Consider the following 20,950-nt stretch of genomic DNA (forward strand, 5'->3'; position numbering starts at 1 on the left):
GTGTAATTCTGCATGTGCATTTTTCTTCTTCACCACAAGAGGTCAACCCAATAGTTCCATTGCCCACAAGTGGATTATTAAACAGAAAAGTATGTTACACACAGAGCTAGTCTTAGAAAAATGTAAACAATGAAGAATGACAATTGTTTTTTTTCTGTGACAATGTAATAAAATAAAATGATTGGTCATTAACAAAAAAAAAAAAATTGTGTGGACAACTACCTTATAGGGCACAATCATTTATGTTGATGCTGGAGTTTGTTTTGTGACTATATAAATATAGTAATTCCTTTAATAAGGAGCTATGACATTTGCAAAAATGCTAACTTTGTTAATTCTTCAAATATTTTGGTACCAGCTTTTCACTGGGTAACGTAAATATTCTTAATAATATTCAGACGTGAAAAATGTGATGGCTCAAACCAACAAAGCTCTAAACCAAACAGTATCCCGATAAATCATGTTCATATATGCTTTCTTTTGAGCTAGGTTCTCTTATGCTGTGTAGAGAGCTGCCGAAGACTGTATCAAGTATATAAATAGTAGAGAAGAATAGAATAGAATAGAATACACTCCCTGACAGAAGTTCTGTCGCTTATCCATGTTATGTAAATAAAAGCTTATAACCGGACTTTAAATTCATCCATTGGTATCATAAATTACTCTTGAAAGCTGAAACCCTCCCAAATTTGGTTTAGGTTATGAAAATAAAGTTGCTGTAAAGCTTATATATTGATCATTTAATGAACACAGAAAGGTCAGATTTTGGCAAGACAAAAGTTTTGTCGCCTTGTTATATAATGCACCCAATCCTAGTTTACATCCTCACCTGTGCTCACTAAATGACCGGTTAATTATTGGGTGTGCATAAAAAGAAACCCAGCACCCCAGACCTTCAGTTGAACTGCAACTTGACCTCTGAGAACATACCAAAAATCCTCCCTGCGACTAAAGCCTTGATTATCAAGAGGCTGAAGACCAGATCCACTGCAGAGGTGGCTGGCACCTTTAATGTGTCTCAGCATCAAGTACAAAGAATTAAAAAAGATTTGAAGAGACTGGAGATGTTTTTGACAAGCCCAGGTCCGGCAGACCCCGCAAGACAACTGCTCAGAAGGAACGTTTGTTGATTAAAAAATCCAAAGTCAGCCCCTCCTCCACTGCAACAGAGCTCCAAAAGGCCTGGTTACCTCAAGTCCCTGTGTCAACTAGAACAGTTTGTAGGATACTGTCTCGAAATGGCCTCCATGGTTGAATCAGTGCCCAGAAGCCAGCACTAAACAAAAGGCAATTAAAAACCCATGTGGCATTTGCCAAGTCCCACAGCCTGCTAAAGAGACAGACGCTGGAAAAGTGGCAGAAGGTGAATCTTCAGTTGAATTACACCACAACCACCGCAAATACTGCAGGAGACCTACTGGAGCCCATATGGATCCAGAAAATAGTTAAGTTTTATGGTGGAAAGATCATGGTCTTGGGTTACGGTACATTCAGTATGGAGGTGTGCGAAACATTTGCAAGGTGGAAGGAAATATAAATAGCCAAAAATATCAAGTATTAGCTACCTCTTACAGTCCCAATAATAAAAGGGGTCAAATTCTGCAGCAGGATGGTGCTCCATCTCATACATCTATCTCTACAACAAAGTTCCTCCTGGCAAAGAAGATCAAGGTGCTCAAAGGACTGTCCAGCCCAGTCACCAGACATGAACATCATTGAGCATGTTTGGGGTAGGATGAAAGAGGAAGCTTGGAAGAGAAAACCAAAGAATCTAGATGAACTCTGGGGGGCATGTAAGAATGCATTCTTTGCTATTCCAGATGACTTCATCAATAAAATTATATGAAAAAATATTTGTTTAAAAGAACTGAAGTCCTCAGTGGTTGATACCTTTTAATGGCTAACCGAAAAGATGGTAATAATTGCAAGCTTTCGAGACTACTCAGGTCTCTTCATCAGGCATGGTATAACACAAAATCTGAATTTTGTGTTATACCATGCCTGATGAAGAGACCTGAGTAGTCTCGAAAGCTTGCAATTATTACCATCTTTTCAGTTAGCCATTAAAAGGTATCAACCACTGAGGACTTCAGTTCTTTTAAACAAATTTTTTTATCTCTACTGGCTAACACGGTACAAAGATATATTTTACTTGTATCTAAATTATATGAATCATTGTTGAATGGATGCAGTCCTTCAGGCTCAGGGAAGTCACACAAAATATTAAATATGGCTCTAATAGCACCACAACTTCATTCACCAATGTTATGCAACATTTCTTTGTATTAGAAGTTAATTATTTGTTTGAATTTCCCATTATTTTTTGTGGGCGACAAAACTTTTGTCTTGACAAAATCTGACCTGTTTTAATTAAATTATCAATATTTCAGTTATGCAGCAACTTTATTTTCATAACCTAACCCACATTTGGGAGGGTTTCAGTTTTCAAAAGAGTAATTTCTGAAACCAATGGATGAATTTAAAGTCAGGTTATAAGCTTTTATTTACGAAACATGGATAAGCGACAGAACGCCTGTCAGGGACTGTAGAATAGAAAATTCATAATGGTTGTTGGGGACCTTTTAAGCAAAAAGTTAATTGTTGTCCTATTTTATGTAATGCAACGTTAGAAGATTTATTTCTTATTTGATTGAGAACTCACATTATAGTTAAAAAGTAATCAAGTCATCAAGATTCCACCCCCTAAAACTATATGTGCATGTAGCCCTTTCATAGACAAGTCCAGAAATGCTTTTATATGGCCAATTTGTTCCTCTGTTACTGAGAAATCAGCATGTTAACTATTATGTTATTGAGGCTGTAGATCTAAAGCCTCTGTCACTCCAAGTCTATTCCATGCCATTGCCGCGTCCTCCTGCTTGACTTACCACCTCTATGCATGATTCCAGACAAATGAGCTGTCAGCCAAGCAGGAGAAGGCGACTGACATCCCATCGACAGCTCTGCAGACAATAACTGAGCTCAGCAGCTATAAACGGTTCATGCCGTCAACTTAGACAAAGCTTTTATTGGAAAAGAAAACAAACAAACCAAAAAAACTAAAAAAAAACCCACAAACCCATGAAGGTGGGGAGACCGAGGCTTTCTAAAATTGCAAAGCCGCATTAAGAAGCATCTCAGACTTTAGATATAACTCAAAAAATTGAGTTCCCAATACTTGGCCAAGACAATAAAAGACAAAGTACAAAAAAATTAATGGAAAATAAAATCCCAGCAACACCTCCCTTCATTTCCTTTTATCCTATTTTGCCACACATTTTAATGAAGACTGAAGATCACACGATATGGACAAAAATATTGGGACACACCTCATAAAAGGGGGTTCTCCAAGAATGTCCAACTGTCTCCCGATACATAATTCAAACAGCAGCCTGCCCTAGTCATGTCTCCGGATGAGCTGCATTCTGAAGAAAAACAGCTCCCAAGACCTGTGTCTCAAATAACAAAGGAGCTGTATCGTAGGCACACATACCGGGGAGCTGCCAGAGAAGGGCTGTGACAGGAAACTTCTCTCCAGCCTCAGTCCTCTCATCAGTCAGCGAGAAAATTTATTTTTCTGTAGTAACCCTTCACCTCGGCGCACAGACGTATGTTTGTTTACAATACAGCTCCTCTGTCAGTTAAGACACAGGCCTCAGGAGCAGTGTCTTAAAACTGCAGCCTGAACGGACACTTGAGTAGGACAGGCTTTCGTTGGAATTATGTGATGGTCCATTTTATTACCCTCTTAAGGAACCCGTTTACTCTCCGAATCTAGGTTTTTCATTTAGCAAGTGTATAAAATCAAGCAACTATAGCCAAGAAGTCTGTCTTAACAAACATTCGTGAAAGAATGGGTCGTTTTACTAAAAAAAAAAAAAAAAAATCACTCAACTATGGCGTAGGATGTCACAGTTATGACAAGTTAGGTTATGGAATATTTAGGAGAACATTTTCCACAATATATTCGAAAAGATAGATATATGAACTGTGAGAGATATTATTGAAAAGTTGAAGCATTTAGAAATCACAGTAACTCATTCATAAAGTGATACACCATGAAAAGATAAAGAGCTGCATCATGAATGTTGAAGTGCATAGTGCAGGACACCATCGCTCTGATGATTTAACTGCAGAGATCCAAACATTCTCTGGCATTAACATTAGAGTCTGAGAACTTCATGGCCTGGGTTTTTATGGCCAAAAAGCTGCACACAAGCCTTACATCACCAAGCGCCATGCCAAGTGTTAGATGGAGTGGAGTAAAGCAAACAGCCACTGGACTCAGCAGATCAAATTTCCACTACTCTAAACAGTCTGTTGTACGAGTCCACATATGTCAAATGGCAGGAGAACATTACGCACCTGACTGCGTTGTGCCAACTGTGAAGTTTAGTGGCGGAGAGAAAGATATGGGGTTGTCCTAGGTCCCTTAGTCCAAGTGTAGAGAAATCTTAATGCTTAAGCATACCAAGACATTTTTGATAATTGTATGCTTCTATGTGAACAGACCCTTTTCTGTTCAATCATGACTGTTCTTCCGTGCACAAAGGAAGGTCCAAAAAGTCATGGTTTGGAGAGTTTAGTGCAAGAGAACTTGACTGGTCAAAACAGTGAAAAGCCCTGACCTCAATCCCAACAAATATCTTTGGGATGAAATAGAATGGAGACAGCCAGACATACTTTATATTACAACATCTGTGTTTGACCTCACAAATGCTTTTCTGGATAACTGGGCAAAATTTCGCAAAGACACACCCAAAAATCTTCAAAAAAGCCACCCCCCCCAGAACAGTTGAAGCTGGTTTAGATGCTAAAGGGGGACCAGCTCCAAATTAACACCAAACAGAACTAGAATTAAATGTTATAAAAGGTCCTGAATGTGAAATCTGTTTTGGTCCCACAGAGTCCAGAGTAAGAAATTTACGCTGTGTGTCTTAGGAGCTTGGCCATGTCTTCCCTCCTTCTGTGTGGCTGCAAGACAACTTGCAGTAGCCCTTGTGCTGTGCCCAGCCTGCAATAGGGAGATTAGCTAAAAGGGAAGGGCTTCAGTTATCCCCCAGCTAAAGGTTCAATTAATCACATTAACCAGTGTTACTGGATCATGTAGAAGATAATACAGAGTAACAAATTGTGAGGGAAACTACATCTGTCACTTATTCCTGCATTTTGTGGTTTTGCACTTCATTCATAACTCACATTCAAACCTTTTTAGTACTCTAAACCTCAGAAGAAAGTATTTACATGTCCAATATTCCTAAAGCACATCACGAGAGGACCAAACCAAACATAGCAAGAGGAAAAAGGAAGAGGAAAAAAATGGCCACAAAAGTGTATAACGTAGTGTTCTCCACATTCACATAATTCTGACCAAAGGTAACAGACCAGTCAGAATATTTTGTTAATCTAAAAGAATTATTGGTAAAAGTACTGACTGCATGAAATTAGGGATGAGGGCAGTGCAAGCGTCGCATATGGTGACAACCGTTGGTGTGGAAAATATTTCTGGTGGGAAAAAAAAAGTGGAAAGATGAGGAATGAAACAAGCAGTAAGAACCCAGTAAGGAAACCTATAAGAGATCCAGCCTTTGCTGCCATCGCTGGAGTGAACTGATGTTACGTAATGTAATGGGAATGGGACTTTATATACCTTTTCTTTTGTATGGCAGTTTTACATTTCATGGTCAAGGGGTTTTCTAGTTTCTGCAACCTACTTTAAAATAAAGAACTATACAATATTTTACAGCCTTTCTTACAAAGTCTAATATCTGTGTTTGGAGACACTGGTAAAAGGGTAAAAGGTATCAGTGAGGTTCTCCATCGATGGTCAGTACTGGGAACTTCTGCTCCATTTAAGTGTGATGGTGGTTGAGCATCATGCGTTCGATCCATTCTCAACGGGCCTGTCATAGATAACCAAGCCCTGCACACCCGCTATCTCTGGCAATCCGCATTAATCAAACAGGGCAAAGAAGTGCATGGCTTATTACAGTGCACCTACGACTATTACATGACCGGTACAGGGTCTCATTTAATCCAGGTTCTAATATATACATTTTATCAACCCACCCACATATTTTTTTGGATTAGCTTTTTTTTCGACTAGCGGTGGGAAGATAAAGTGGAATAGAAGGATGGCAAATTAAAATAAAAAATTTGGGGTTTCGTTATGGGTTGTTTTAACATAAAAACATTTTTTTTTAATAATTTGTTTTCAATGTTTTTGTCACCATGTTCTAAAGACCATAAACTTACCAATTTTGTATATATTTTTTTCTTTAATAAAAAAAAATGTCCTTAGCATTTTTTTTTCTTTACTGTTTTTACTTTCCTAAAACTTACTAATATTTAAACTTTTTTTCAGTAAATTAAGCTGGGGAGGTAAGATTTGAACATGTATTCTCCTTATTGCTGGTACAATACACTGTAATAGTTCGGTATTGCAGTGCATTATACTAATGTATGAACTACCAGGCAGATTATTACTTCGGTGTCCTAAGATGGCAACCCAGGGGTCAGGCAACCCATGGGTAGCACACAATTGTGTCCCAGAAGTGATGCTGAGATAGAGAAAGCGCCAGTTAAGGCTGCTTTCACACATCCGGTTTTTCCTGTGCGGCACAATCCAGCTCTTTGCAGAAAAACCGCAACAGTTTTTTTTTGCCGCCAGTTGTGGGTTTTTTTGCATAGACTTTCATTAGTGCCAGATTGTGCCGCATAGGCTTGCGTTCGGTCCGGTTTTTGCCGCATGCGGCAGATTTAGCCGATGCGGCGGCCGGATGGAATGTTGCCTGGTACGCTTTTTGTCCGGCAAAAAAAAAAAACGCATCGCGCCGCATCCGGCGTGATTTGCAATGCATGCCTATGGACGCTGCATGCGGCGTCCTACGGCAAACACCGCATCCGGCCGCCGCATGCAGTTTTTTGCACTTTGCATGCTCAGTAGCGTGCCGCAAGGGGCAAAAAACGGACGGGCCGCATGTCAAAAACTTATGCAAAGGATGCGGTTTTGTCGCCACATCTGTTGCATAGGTTTTAGAGCCGGATTGGCCGGCTGTGCTAAAACCGGAGGTGTGAAAGCAGCCTAAAGTGGTCGCTAATGTCAACTGTGTCTAAGGCTGAAAGGCCAGGACTGGTGTTCTCTGATCCTAGCAGTTGCATTTACACGATTACAATGTCAAAAGACAGAAACTAGCATCCAACCATCATGTAATTATTTATCATAGATAGTTAAAAAGCTTAGCACCGCTAAGCATGTTCATGAAAAACTACTGGAATCCGTACACCAAGTATATTGGAATTCATAATATATGCTTAATTTCATCAAACCAGAGCACCCCTTTAATTAGAAAAGTGCTTGTTTCTTTCTAATTTGGGGTTTCTTAGCTATATCATTTTACAATACTACCGTGTTTCTCCGAAAATAAGCCTTAGCATGATTTTACAGAATTTTTGGAGTATGCTTGAAATATAAACCCTACTCCAAAAATAAGCCCTAGTTATAGTCCGGGTCGGCGTTAGGGGAAGTCAAACTGTGCAATTTCTCAGGACCTCCACTCTCTTAGACCCCCTTCACACATCCATGTCTCCGGTACGTGTAACGTCAATTTTCACACATACCAGAGACACGGGCAAACGCAGACCCATTAAAATCAATGTGTGCGCACACGTGCGTGTTTACACATGGACAGTGTGTCCGTGTGATGCATACGTGTGTCCGTGTGCTCCCCACGTTGACATGTCAGTTTTTCTCCGGCAGCACGGGTGTCACACAGACCGCATGGACGTGCTCCGTGTGACACATACCAAAGAAAACCACGTTTCTGTGAAATAAAATTAATTTCTACACTCACCTTCTCCAGCAGTGCTGTCTCTGCTGCTGCTGTCACTTGCTTCCGACCCTTGCTCATTATGCTCATCACATTCATTTCACCGATGATTGGAAGCATCAGCGCGGGAGACATCAGATCACAGACAGCAAAGCCAGGGACAGGTGAGCAGAAAATTCCTGTTCTCCATGTGTTATCACAGATAGCACACGAAGAACATTCGTGTGCCGAACTCACAGCGCATGGAGGGCCATATGCACCTTTTACACGTTCGTTCAAAAGTATGTGGTTTTCACGGACGTGTGAAAGAGGCCTTAGGGAAGCCAGCCGTTGTATTCTGAGGTTAAGATTATTTAAGTGTACTTTCACACTTGCGTTATGCGGCATCCGTCGCATTGAGTTGTGTGACAGATGTAACGGATGCGTTGCATATAGTGGCACAACTGATGTGACGGATCCTGCAAAACAACGCAATCCGGTGTAGCTTTTTTTTCAGCGATTTACTCAACTGAGCATGCTCAGTTGTGTAAAGACGGATCAGTCACAGGAATCCGTCAAATGACTGATTCCGCCAGATACCGCCACCATAGGCTTCCATTATAAAAATGACGGACGCCGACGGAATCCTGCACATTGCATTTTTTTGACGCTCTGGGAAGTACAGAAAATCGCTACATGCTACGTTGTTTCCGCCTGCAACACAGCGTCGGCCAGCAGATACAACGCAAGGCCATCTATTGCAATGCATCGTCAATACAAGTTTATGGGGAACAGTGCACATCCATTAACAGATTGCGCTGTTTCCCAAAGCCGCGGATTGCGACGGCTGCCAAACAACCCAAGTGTGAAAGTACCCTAAAGACTTTTGATGACTTCACAGTCATGTGACATGATGTAATCAAAGGCATGTTAATTACAGAAGTGTAAAAAGAACTGAACAGGAGACAGGCTGGTATGCAGGACTGGAATTAGGGAGAAATTTCACAGGGTCCCCAGCATTCATATCCTGAAGAGAAGACTGCTTAAGGACCTTTGCGACATCACGACATGTGACTAGGTTGTCATCAAAAGGTCTTAATTGCAGGAATCTAAAGCTGAAGAGGAGACAGGCTGGGGGTGTGTGTGTGTGAGAGCGAGCGAGCGCGAGAGACAGAGCGCGAGAGACAGAGCGCGAGAGACAGAGCGCGAGAGACAGAGCGCGAGAGACAGAGCGCGAGAGAGAGCGATAGAGAGCGAGAGAGAGCGATAGAGAGCGAGCGCGAGAGACCGAGAGCGAGCGCGAGAGACCGAGAGCGAGCGCGAGAGACCGAGAGCGAGCGCGAGAGACCGAGAGACCGAGAGCGAGAGCGAGAGACCGAGAGCGAGCGCGAGAGACCGAGAGCGAGCGCGAGAGACCGAGAGCGAGCGCGAGAGACCGAGAGCGAGCGCGAGAGACCGAGCGCGAGAGACCAAGAGCGAGCGCGAGAGACCGAGAGCGAGAGACCGAGAGCGAGCGCGAGAGACCGAGAGCGAGAGACCGAGACCGAGAGACCGAGAGCGAGAGACCGAGACCGAGACCGAGACCGAGAGCGAGAGACCGAGACCGAGAGCGAGCGCGAGAGACCGAGAGCGAGCGCGAGAGACCGAGAGCGAGCGCGAGAGACCGAGAGCGAGCGCGAGAGACCGAGAGCGAGCGCGAGAGACCGAGAGCGAGCGCGAGAGACCGAGAGCGAGCGCGAGAGACCGAGAGCGAGCGCGAGAGACCGAGAGACCGAGAGCGAGAGCGAGAGACCGAGAGCGAGCGCGAGAGACCGAGAGCGAGCGCGAGAGACCGAGAGACCGAGAGCGAGAGCGAGAGACCGAGAGCGAGCGCGAGAGACCGAGAGCGAGCGCGAGAGACCGAGAGCGAGCGCGAGAGACCGAGAGCGAGCGCGAGAGACCGAGCGCGAGAGACCAAGAGCGAGCGCGAGAGACCGAGAGCGAGAGACCGAGAGCGAGCGCGAGAGACCGAGAGCGAGAGACCGAGACCGAGAGACCGAGAGCGAGAGACCGAGACCGAGACCGAGACCGAGAGCGAGAGACCGAGACCGAGAGCGAGAGACCGAGACCGAGACCGAGAGCGAGCGCGAGAGACCGAGAGCGAGCGCGAGAGACCGAGAGCGAGCGCGAGAGACCGAGAGCGAGCGCGAGAGACCGAGAGCGAGCGCGAGAGACCGAGAGCGAGCGCGAGAGACCGAGAGCGAGCGCGAGAGACCGAGAGCGAGCGCGAGAGACCGAGAGCGAGCGCGAGAGACCGAGAGAGCGAGAGAAAGCGAGAGCGCGAGAGCGAGAGCGCGAGAGAGAGCGAGAGAAAGCGAGAGAGAGCGAGAGAAAGCGAGAGAGAGCGAGAGCGCGAAAGAGAGCGCGAGAGAGCGAGAGCGCGAGAGAGAGCGAGAACGCGAGAGAGAGCGAGAACGCGAGAGCGCGAGAGAGCGCGAGAGAGAGAGCGCGAGAGAGAGCGAGAGCGCGAGAGAGAGCGAGAGAGCGAGAGCGCGAGAGAGCGCGAGAGAGAGCGAGAGCGCGAGAGAGAGCGAGAGCGCGAGAGAGAGCGAGAGCGCGAGAGAGAGCGAGAGCGCGAGAGAGAGCGAGAGCGCGAGAGAGAGCGAGAGCGCGAGAGAGAGCGAGAGCGCGAGAGAGAGCGAGAGCGCGAGAGAGAGCGAGAGCGCGAGAGAGAGCGAGAGCGCGAGAGAGAGCGAGAGCGCGAGAGAGAGCGAGAGCGCGAGAGAGAGCGAGAGCGCGAGAGAGAGCGAGAGCGCGAGAGAGAGCGAGAGCGCGAGAGAGAGCGAGAGCGCGAGAGAGAGCGAGAGCGCGAGAGAGAGCGAGAGCGCGAGAGAGAGCGAGCGAGAGAGAGCGAGCGAGCGAGCAACATGCTACACATACACAGATAGATGTACACACACACACACACACACACGTTACACACAAGGTTTGAAGAGCTACATTGAAAGTGATAGAGTTATATGACTGTTTGAATAATTTTTTGCACACAAATAACAAAAATAAATGTGAGTTCTTGTTCAAAGAAAAAAAACGGACTGTAAGACCCTGTCATATTTTCGGGGAAACACGGTAGATTCTGTGTTCTTCTATGGCTTCAGGTGTTCACATTTTCTCTACAGAAGCGGTTAGACTAGAAGTAAGAAGGAAGAGGAGAGGGAGCCTGTTCAGATAGACACTGGACATTAGAAAACAGGAAAGGCACACACCACACAGAGTCCACACAGAGTCCACAGAAACTGCAAGGTCAGGATACGGAGGTACTCTATAGACTTCATGTGTTGGAAAAAAATACTCTTCAGAAAAACACAGACTAGGTCTTTGATTTATGGAAAATGGAAACCTGGGATTTGTAGGTTACTGGCTATATAAAAAAAATAAAAATATGCATACATAAGAATAAAAATAAAACGTTTGAGTAGCGGGTAAATATGCAAAAGGTCATCTTGACACAGATGCCGAAAGGTCAGTGCTTTACTGAGGAGTACTACTGTGCAAATTTTCTCCCCAGCAATCATAAGAAAAACCAAACACTCAATTAGTTGATAACATACTTGTTTTGGGGCATCTGCGGAGGTGGTGTGAACTTCAGTACCTCGGAGTCCATTAGACTCAAATACCACTGTGGGAACAAGGGGTCTTGTTAAACAGAGGAGCATTGAAGCTTCGTTAGTGTGTGTACATCATTGAGACCATTACAATTCAACCACATTAAAAAGGGAAGGGGGGAGAAAAAAAAAAAAAAAAAAAGACACCAGTTACTTGCCTGTGGCCAGTACATACCAATTTACTGTAACACTTTCAGTGAGAGTGTGTGCTAATGGCAGCCTAAGGCCACTGCCCTTTTTAATTCAGATTTCAGTGCTGAAGAAAGCAATCACTGACAACATTAATTATCAGTGTGTGTGTAAAGGGACCCTCTACTTGCATTACTTACCATTTGGCCTCTGTCATTTCACATCAGACTGGCTTATGTATGCATCATTCACACTTCTGCACATAAGCCCAATAGTCTGGAGCTGTCACACAGCGCTCCTAGCACATTTTAAGCTCTACCTAACTTGCAATGTTAAATAGTCGCAAAGACCAAATTGGTGTAGCTTCAAACAGATATTAAATGGCTGCATTAATTAGGTTTCATTTGTCACTGTCCAGCCTACAGAGGGCATTTTGCCATACAACAAAACTGGCATAAGGTGGCGATGATGAGGATGATCATGGAAAACAGGGGTTAATGATATGCAGAGACGAGTAGCTGGATATCGGTGCGCTTGTGGCAAAATGAATCACTTGCATATTCATTCATACTCATTGTGGTCTTTAGTTAACCTTTCCCATCAAAAAATAAAAAATTAATTGTCAGAAATAAAAAAAGACATTAAATTACAGCCGATACGACTAATGGGAGTATTAATTGCTCAATACCATCCATACCAAGATCAGGCAGACCTCTTATCAATACCAATAAAAGGTTATTTTTCAGGTAGGTAACTAGAACAAAAGACGTATAGAAGCACCTCAATGCAAGTAAGTCCATGGAGCCAAAGCAATCCATCTGATTGTACAGGTTAGTACTTGCAATATTACAAGGAATACAGCTGGAAAATGCAAAGGAGATGTACCTGTGTGAGACCTCATATGGGTCCGTAAGTGGCTTGGCTGGGTGAAACATTTCCCGCACTCAATACAGACGTAGTCTCCTTGCCGTGCCTGTGTCCTTAGCATTCCTTTGGTTGATGGAAGGAGGAGGGAGGGGAAAGAAGGAGAGAAGTTGAGAAGAAAACATTATGCTAGGAGAAAACATCATTAGTATGTCTAATGTGTCATTATGTGAGGCTACCTTCAGGCCCTAGATGACAACTGTCAGCCTTCATCTGGGCTGGGGATGACAGGCCAGGCTCACACAGGACTGCGAGAATGCATAAATTACATTGAATTAAAAAACCCTCCCCGTGATGTGCCCGCACCAGGACTGGCATGTCAGGTGTGCGCTTTTCAGAGCAGCTGGATCCACTTTTCAGCCATCACCCAGCTTTGTCAAGCAGTGTATCAAGCAAATCAAAGTGACTCCAGCGTGCCAGAGACTAGTCACATGGATAATAGAAAATGAGCAGAACCAGAGATTGCCTGTCCCCCCTGGGCTGATGTACCTTGGAGACAAATGCAGAGTGAGCGCAGCCATCACAGACTTCTCAAACCTTTAGCCCTCACCTATCTGCCTGCTGGGGCTGTGGTGACCCCAGACCTAAAGACATCGGAGGACCGGAGTGTCTTTCTGGACGTTTGGCGACAGTGGGCACATAACAGCCCTCTCTTCTGCCGTTAGTAAACATGTTTTCTGGCCCATTAGCATTTGTGGAAAACTACTCAGACTTGCCTTTTTTTAAAAGGTCACTTTACAGCATCTGACTTAAAGGGCTAGCTGTTGTCTTTGCTGCTGATCAAGAAAGACATGCCTGACTTTTACATTTGTATGTTTGCTTTGGAATCACATTTGCTTCTATCAAACATATGTTCCTGCAAACAACACACTACGCTCCTAGAGGGTCAGAAAAGAAAACGGGTGTCCTCAAACAGCAGCAAATAATTACAAAAAAAATAAAGTCAATCACAAACTGTGCATTAAAATTAAAGCAAAAAAGGTTACAAAAAATAAATATAATTCCCTGAATGGGAACAAAAAAGCCAAATATGATGTAAATACAGCATTAAAACTGTCCCAACAAGAAGCACCATGTATGGGGGAAGCATAGTGTAGAGATCGGCCGTTTTCAGACCTTCTGGAGAGGAAGCAGTTAATACATAAAAAAAAAAAAGAAAAGGAGTCAAATTGATTAAAAAAAAAAAAAAAAAAAAAAAAAAAAAAACACACACGTAGGTCTCCTTTGTGGCTTTATCAATAGGTTTCATATCAATTCTTATTAGTGCTGTAATTCCTCTATTTTCAGATTTACAGAGGAGCTCTATCAAAAAGAGGACAGGCGGCAGAAGAGCCCGCACATAACAGTAGAAGGTGTAATGTGCACCCGTGTGAGGAAAGTTCACAGGATCTACCACTACACAGAGGCCACAGGTCCTCAAAGACAAAACATGATTACACGCCATGTAATAGTCAGTCATCACATTCCTATTGTCTGAACCAAGGGATTCTGGAGGCTTTTAGATTACAGAATGGCCCTCAAGGTTATTTAATGGTTAATTATAACTGACCCATTCTGAGGGGGGGACGACAAAACCTCAAAGCAACTATGAATATCAGACACTACAAAGCAGGCGATGTTACACAGATATCTGGATGACTTCAGCTATAGTCAATCTGTCAGCACCATCTGGTGGCCACCAGTGCTCCCTGCATCAGCAGCAGGCTCAGCTCCCCGTACAGCTGCGTACATCAGCTGGGGGCCTAAACTAAAGATGCATTGTGGAACGTGAAATGAGACCCACGTACAACTGAAATTATCAGTCCACATTGTCACCAAAACCAGAACCGAGGAAAAGTATGGTGGGAAGCTCTCTATAGATGAGCAAGTCCCTTTATTAACACGCTAATAATGCCCAAGACTGAACATGGGGTAATGAGTACGTCAGTGATGGGCACAACCTGACCGCACAGTCTGTGTGCTCACTTTTCAGCACCCACACAAGCTGTTGAGGAGTAGGAGAGGGCGGTCTGTTCGACATGAGGAGTGAGATGGACGGACACTGACCTATTCTACCATCTGTGCAGATATCAGTGAAAGATAATCCTGTAAACTGATGCTCACTCCAGACACTGTGCAGAAGACATTCAGTGATACACGTCCACATGCCCCTAAGCTTCATGTCATCACCTAGGAGAGGTTTAAGCTGTACGCTATTTCCTTTCATCAGGAACACTCCGACCCCTGCCTCCCGGCTTCCTGCTCACCAGGGGGTAGTGCACTCCTGAATGATAGCGTTTGGGACCCCGGCATGTCTGGGTGCTGCAAGCCCAAACTGTATGCTTTCCAGTGCTACAAAATGAAGCTCCTCCTAATAATTGCATGGATGCATGTTTTGTTATAATTAGGCAAATTTGCAGGTAAGGAATTTCTGGAAAGGTGGAGACAACATCTGATGAAATTAAATCAATTAAAAAAATAAATAAAATATGTGACCCTTTATTTCACATGTTATGAGTAGGGATCCCTCCTGAACTGAAACGTGTCATCTGCTCAGATTTTAGTCTATTTTTTTGTCAATCATGATTCTTTAACATGTGAAATAAAGTGCCATTTTTATTTTAAACACATTGGGATTGATAGCCATCTATTTGTTCCATGGACCGTTTTTTCCAGTGACCATGTGGAGTCTATATCCTCTACCTCTTTACTAGGATTTGGACATTGTCGGTGGACTGGCTGATAAGTGTTCCTCTCCCTTCTTACCCCACCAACAGAGCATGTTTTCAGGATTTCCTTAGTATTGCACAGGTGTTGGAGTCATCATCTGTACAGGTGATCAAATTATCACCTGTGCAATACTAAGAAAATCCTGAGAAAATGCAGTGTTGGTGGGCCTTGAGGACTGGAGCTGGGGAACACTACTCTACATTATGCTGATCTCAGAATTGGTGGCAAAAGTCTGGAGACAGATTCTCTTTAAGAAACCTAAAGCGCTATTAGCAGTATATGAACAGACTATATGACGGCAGAAACTTACCTGCGTTATCCAAATTACTATTGGCGCCCCAACTTTGGTACAATGTTGCTAGGTCCTTTGGAATGTAGGTCTTGAAGATATTAAGAATGTCTACTCGCTTTTCAAGGCCCTCAGACCCAGGCTCCTGCTTTATTGGTTGAAAAGGCGATGGAACGCCTGTTGCATTCAGCGGAGTTTGTAAAACAGGGCTCATCTTGGGCCCAGCACTGTTGGACATAGTTCCAAAGTCATTAGTAATCTTGGCCTGAGATTCCCTTTGAGGCACTGCAGGGCTCTCCTGTTTAACATATGACTCTACTTTCTGGAATGGAAACTGTGGCTGTGACAATGTGAATCTGCTTTTTATCACATCAGACACAGAAAGTTTATTTGGAGATGTAAAACTGGATACTCCCTGGGACATCAAGTATTTGTCTGCCTGTTTACTACTAGAAGGCTGCAGAACTTGTCTTGATACTGATGCCTGAGCAGATGGATGATTTCTGCTGTAACTTCCAGTTTGGGTCAATTTGGGACTGGAGTCGTATTTGACCTTTGATGCTGGTTGTTGGACCACTGTGCTAAATTGTTCCTGAGCAGGTACTACCTTAGGCTGTCGTTGTGCATCAAAGTTTGGTGTTTTCGGACCATTGATGCTACGAGAGTTACCACGCACCTGAGATGTGCATGTCTTACTTCCCAAATTTGATGAATTGCTTTTGGATGCTGAAGGCGGATTTGGCATCTGTGTACGAGAGAACCTAGCTATGGGTAGTGGTTGACATTCCTTGCCACCAAGGGATGGAGGAGGTCCTGTACGCCCATTTCTAACTAGAAAAAGAACATTATTTTTTAAGTTTTTGAAGCCATTTTGTTGAATCCACTGAGGAGCCATGGAGTTACAACTGACTTTATGCCAAATTCTCTTGTGCATCCATAAAACTTCAGGGTAATAGGTCTTATGACTACAGTAGGGACACGGATGAACCACCAGTTCAGCTTGCAATGCCTCAGTAGCACTTTTACTACAAACCTCGCTGCGGCTTGATTTTTCACTTAGATCCAGGGGAATAAGCTCTTTATTCTCTGCTCCAATATTTTCTAATGCTGGTGTTTCCTTCGGCAAGTCAAGTGCCATTCCACTTGAGTGAGCAACTTCAGGTGACAAGTGTTTTTTCATATCAATTGTTTCCAGATTATTTTGTATTACAGGGTGGGATAAGCTAATATTATGGTTAGATCGGTGAGGGTCTTTGTTGTACTTGAATGCTGGTACTTTTAAATCAGAGGGATATTCATTTTTCACAAAAGAAAGGTTTGGATGCTTATCAGAAACCAAGGAAGAACTTTGCAGATCTAGGTTTTCACATTTGCTGGTGTCTTCAGACTTGAACGTTTGATGGTTTGCGCTGGATATCTCCATGTCCATATCCTCAGCAGAATATTCATGGTGATATGGCTTCATTCCTGCAAAACAAAAGATTTGTAGAGAAACCATTAAAATACAAAAACAGTAGAGGACTACAGAAGATTAAAGTCCCAATTTGTTGGGGGGTTTTTAGGTCTAATGCATGCGGAGCAAAAAAAATAAATACAAAATTAAAAATAAAAATTAATCATTCTTTGGCTACTTAATATTTTTGGTATGTACTCATCACTAATAACATTTTCCTAAGAACCAGGAACATGTAGGAGTAAACAGAAGTTACTGAAGCGTACCTGTCATTTATTTTCTATATTTTCATAATAAACTGCCATGGGAATAGATAAGGCAAACATTTGCATGCCATTAAAAGGGAATCTGTCAGGACGTTTTAGCTATGTAATCTGAAGCCAGCATGCTGAAAGAGTTAACATGCAGATTACAGCCAGCCATCTCTTATCTCAAAGTGTGTTTTTGTTTACCTGCTTGTTTAAGCCTCTTAAGCTGGGTTCACACTAAAGGTCCAGTCACACTAAAGGTCCAGTCACACTAAGCAACTTACCAGCGATCCCAACAACGATAGGGATCACTGGTAAGTTGCTAGGAGGTTGCTGGTGAGCTGTCACACTGCGACGCTCCAGCGATCCCACCAGCAACCTGACCTGGCAGGGATCGCTGGAGCGTGGCTACACGAGTTGCTGGTGAGCTCACCAGCAACCAGTGACCAGCCCCCAGTCTCCTAGTTACAGCACACATCAGGTTAATTAACCCGATGTGTGCTGCAGCTAAATGTGCACAGAGCAGGGAGCAGCACACACTGAGCGCTGGCTCCTTGCTCTCCTACTTACAGCACACATCAGGTTAATTGCCTGATGTGTGCTGCAGCTAAATGTGCACAGAGCAGGGAGCAGCGCACACTGCTTAGTGCTGGCTCCTTGCTCTCCTAGTTACAGCACACATCGGGTTAATTGCCTGATGTGTGCTGCAGCTACATGTGCACAGAGCAGGAGCCGGCAGCACAGGCAGTGAGAGCGGAGGAGGCTGGTATCAAAGGTAAATATCGGGTAACCAAGGACAGGGCTTCTTGGTTACCCGATGTTTACATTAGTTACCAGCCTCAGCAGAAGCTGGCTCCCTGCTCACTGCACATTAGTTGTTGCTGTCTCGCTGTCACACACAGCGATCTGTGCTTCACAGCAGGACAGCAACAACTAAAAAATGGCCCAGGACATTCAGCAACAACCAACGACCTCACAGCAGGGGCCAGGTTGTTGCTGGATGTCACACACAGCAACATCGCTAGCAACGTCACAAAAGTTGTTCGTTACCAGCGATGTTGCTAGCGATGTTGCTTAGTGTGACGGGGCCTTAAGCAACTTACCAGCGATCCCAACAACGATAGGGATCGCTGGTAAGTTGCTAGGAGGTTGCTGGTGAGAGGTCACACTGCGACGCTCCAGCGATCCCACCAGCAACCTGACCTGGCAGGGATCGCTGGAGCGTGGCTACACGAGTTGCTGGTGAGCTCACCAGCAACCAGTGACCAGCCCCCAGTCTCCTTGTTACAGCACACATCAGGTTAATTAACCCGATGTGTGCTGCAGCTAAATGTGCACAGAGCAGGGAGCAGCGCACAATGCTTAGCGCTGGCTCCTTGCTCTCCTAGTTACAGCACACATCGGGTTAATTACCTGATGTGTGCTGCAGCTAAATGTGCACAGAGCAGGGAGCAGCGCACACTGCTTAGCGCTGGCTCCTTGCTCTCCTAGTTACAGCACACATCGGGTTAATTACCTGATGTGTGCTGCAGCTACATGTGCACAGAGCAGGAGCCGGCACTGACAGTGAGAGTGGAGGAGGCTGGTATCGAAGGTAAATATCGGGTAACCAAGGACAGGGCTTCTTGGTTACCCGATGTTTACATTGGTTACCAGCCTCCGCAGAAGCTGGCTCCCTGCTGCCTGCACATTTAGTTGTTGCTGTCTCGCTGTCACACACAGCGATCTGTGCTTCACAGCAGGACAGCAACAACTAAAAAATGGCCCAGGACATTCAGCAACAACCAACGACCTCACAGCAGGGGCCAGGTTGTTGCTGGATGTCACACACAGCAACATCGCTAGCAACGTCACAAAAGTTGTTCGTTACCAGCGATGTTGCTAGCGATGTTGCTTAGTGTGACGGGGCCTTAAGGGGTGCTTCACACACAGCGAGCTCACTACCGAGATCGCTGCTGAGTCACGCTTTTTGTGACGCAGCAGTGACCTCATTAGCGATCTCGCTGTGTGTGACAATGAGCAGCGATCTGGCCCCTGCTGCGAGATCGCTGCTCGTTACACACAGCCCTGGTTCGCTTTCTTCAAAGGCGCTCTCCCGCTGTGACACACAGATCGCTGTGTGTGACAGCGAGAGAGCGACAAATGAAGTGAGCAGGGAGCAGGAGCCGGCGTCTGACAGCTGAGGTAAGCTTGTAACCAAGATAAACATCGGGTAACCAAGGTGGTTACCCGATATTTACCTTAGTTACCAGCCTCTGCAGCTCTCACGCTGCCTGTGCTGCCGGCTCCGGCTCTCTGCACATGTAGCTGCTGTACACATCGGGTTAATTAACCCGATGTGTACAGCAGCTAGGAGAGCAAGGAGCCAGCGCTAAGCAGTGTGCGCGGCTCCCTGCTCTCTGCACATGTAGCTGCTGTACACATCGGGTTAATTAACCCGATGTGTACAGCAGCTAGGAGAGCAAGGAGCCAGCGCTCAGTGTGCGCGGCTCCCTGCTCCCTGCACACACAGCTAAGCGGTGTGCGCTGGTAACTAATCAATCTAACCATACCCGATGTTTACCTTAGTTACCAGTCTCCGCAGCTTCCAGACGGTGGCTCCGTGCAAGCGCAGCGTCGCTTGCACGTCGCTGCTGGCTGGGGGCTGTTCACTGGTCGCTGGTGAGATCTGCCTGTTTGACAGCTCACCAGCGACCATGTAGCGATGCAGCAGCGATCCTGACCAGGTCAGATCGCTGGTCGGATCGCTGTTGCATCGCTAAGTGTGAAGGTACCCTAAGCAACAGCGACAACAACGTCGCTGTTACGTCACCATTTTCGGTGACGTAACAGCGACCTTGTAAGTCGCTGTTATGATCGCTGCTTAGCTGTCAAACACAGCAGAAGCAGCGATCATAACGTCGCTGTGCTACATGTGCAGAGAGCAGGGAGCCGCGCTTAGCGCTGGCTCCTTGCTCTCCTAGGTACAGTACACATCGGGTTAATTAACCCGATGTGTGCTGCAGTTACATGTCACAGTGCAGAGAGCAGGGAGCCGCGCGCACTGCTTAGCGCTGGCTCCTTGCTCTCCTTGCTACAGTATACATCGGGTTAATTACCCGATGTGTACTGCAGCCACATGTGCACAGAGCAGGAGCCGGCGCTGGCAGCAAGAGCGGAGGCTGGTAACGAAGGTAAATATCGGGTAACCAGGGAAAGGTCTTCCCTTGGTTACCCGATGTTTACGCTGGTTACAGCTTACCGCAGCTGCCAGTGCCGGCTCCTGCTCGCTTCATTTCGTCGCTCTCTCGCTGTCACACACAGCGATGTGTGTGTGACAGCGGGAGAGTGACGACCAAAAAATGAAGCTGGACATTCAGCAACGACCGGCGACCTCACAGCAGGGGCCAGGTCGTTGCTGGATGTCACACACAGCGACAGCGACGGGACGTCGCTGCAACGTCACAGAAAATGGTGACGTAGCAGCGACGTCGTTGTCGTTGTCGCGGTGTGTGACACCAGCTTTAGCTTTATCATTACTGGGTCTGAGGAGTCTATAAGCTGTAGTCAGACCACCCACTTCTGTGATGAGCAGCTCCTGTTTATGAACATGTACACTGAAAGCCTGGTGTGGGTGGGGGCAACTTTCAGAGCTCTGCTTCATGCAAAAAATAATATCTTTCACTGTCAGAACGGCTGTAGCCACTAATGTACGTGATACATCGTTAGATTCAGAATCTCTTTGCCTACATCATGCTGCTCTCAGT

The 20,950-nt window shown here is 45.3% G+C and overlaps 1 protein-coding gene across 5 annotated transcripts in view; it reads right to left on the reverse strand.

Moving 5' to 3' along the window:
- ZNF516 (zinc finger protein 516) overlaps positions 1-20,950 on the reverse strand; it is a 176,464-nt gene that overhangs the window by 8,869 nt on the left and 146,645 nt on the right. For 3 of the 5 annotated variants that reach the window (XM_075314632.1, XM_075314633.1, XM_075314631.1), the window contains 2 exons: positions 15,525-16,970; positions 12,467-12,571 (listed from right to left, as the gene is read on the reverse strand). In XM_075314632.1, the coding sequence (XP_075170747.1) occupies positions 12,467-12,571; positions 15,525-16,970 (1,551 nt within the window). Of the gene's footprint in view, positions 1-11,398; positions 11,467-12,466; positions 12,572-15,524; positions 16,971-20,950 lie in introns of all 5 variants that reach the window. The other 2 variants (XM_075314635.1, XM_075314634.1) reach the window with 1 other exon arrangement.

Source organism: Anomaloglossus baeobatrachus, chromosome 6, assembly GCF_048569485.1.
Source record: "Anomaloglossus baeobatrachus isolate aAnoBae1 chromosome 6, aAnoBae1.hap1, whole genome shotgun sequence".
In the NCBI taxonomy this organism is placed as follows: Eukaryota; Metazoa; Chordata; class Amphibia; order Anura; family Aromobatidae; genus Anomaloglossus; species Anomaloglossus baeobatrachus.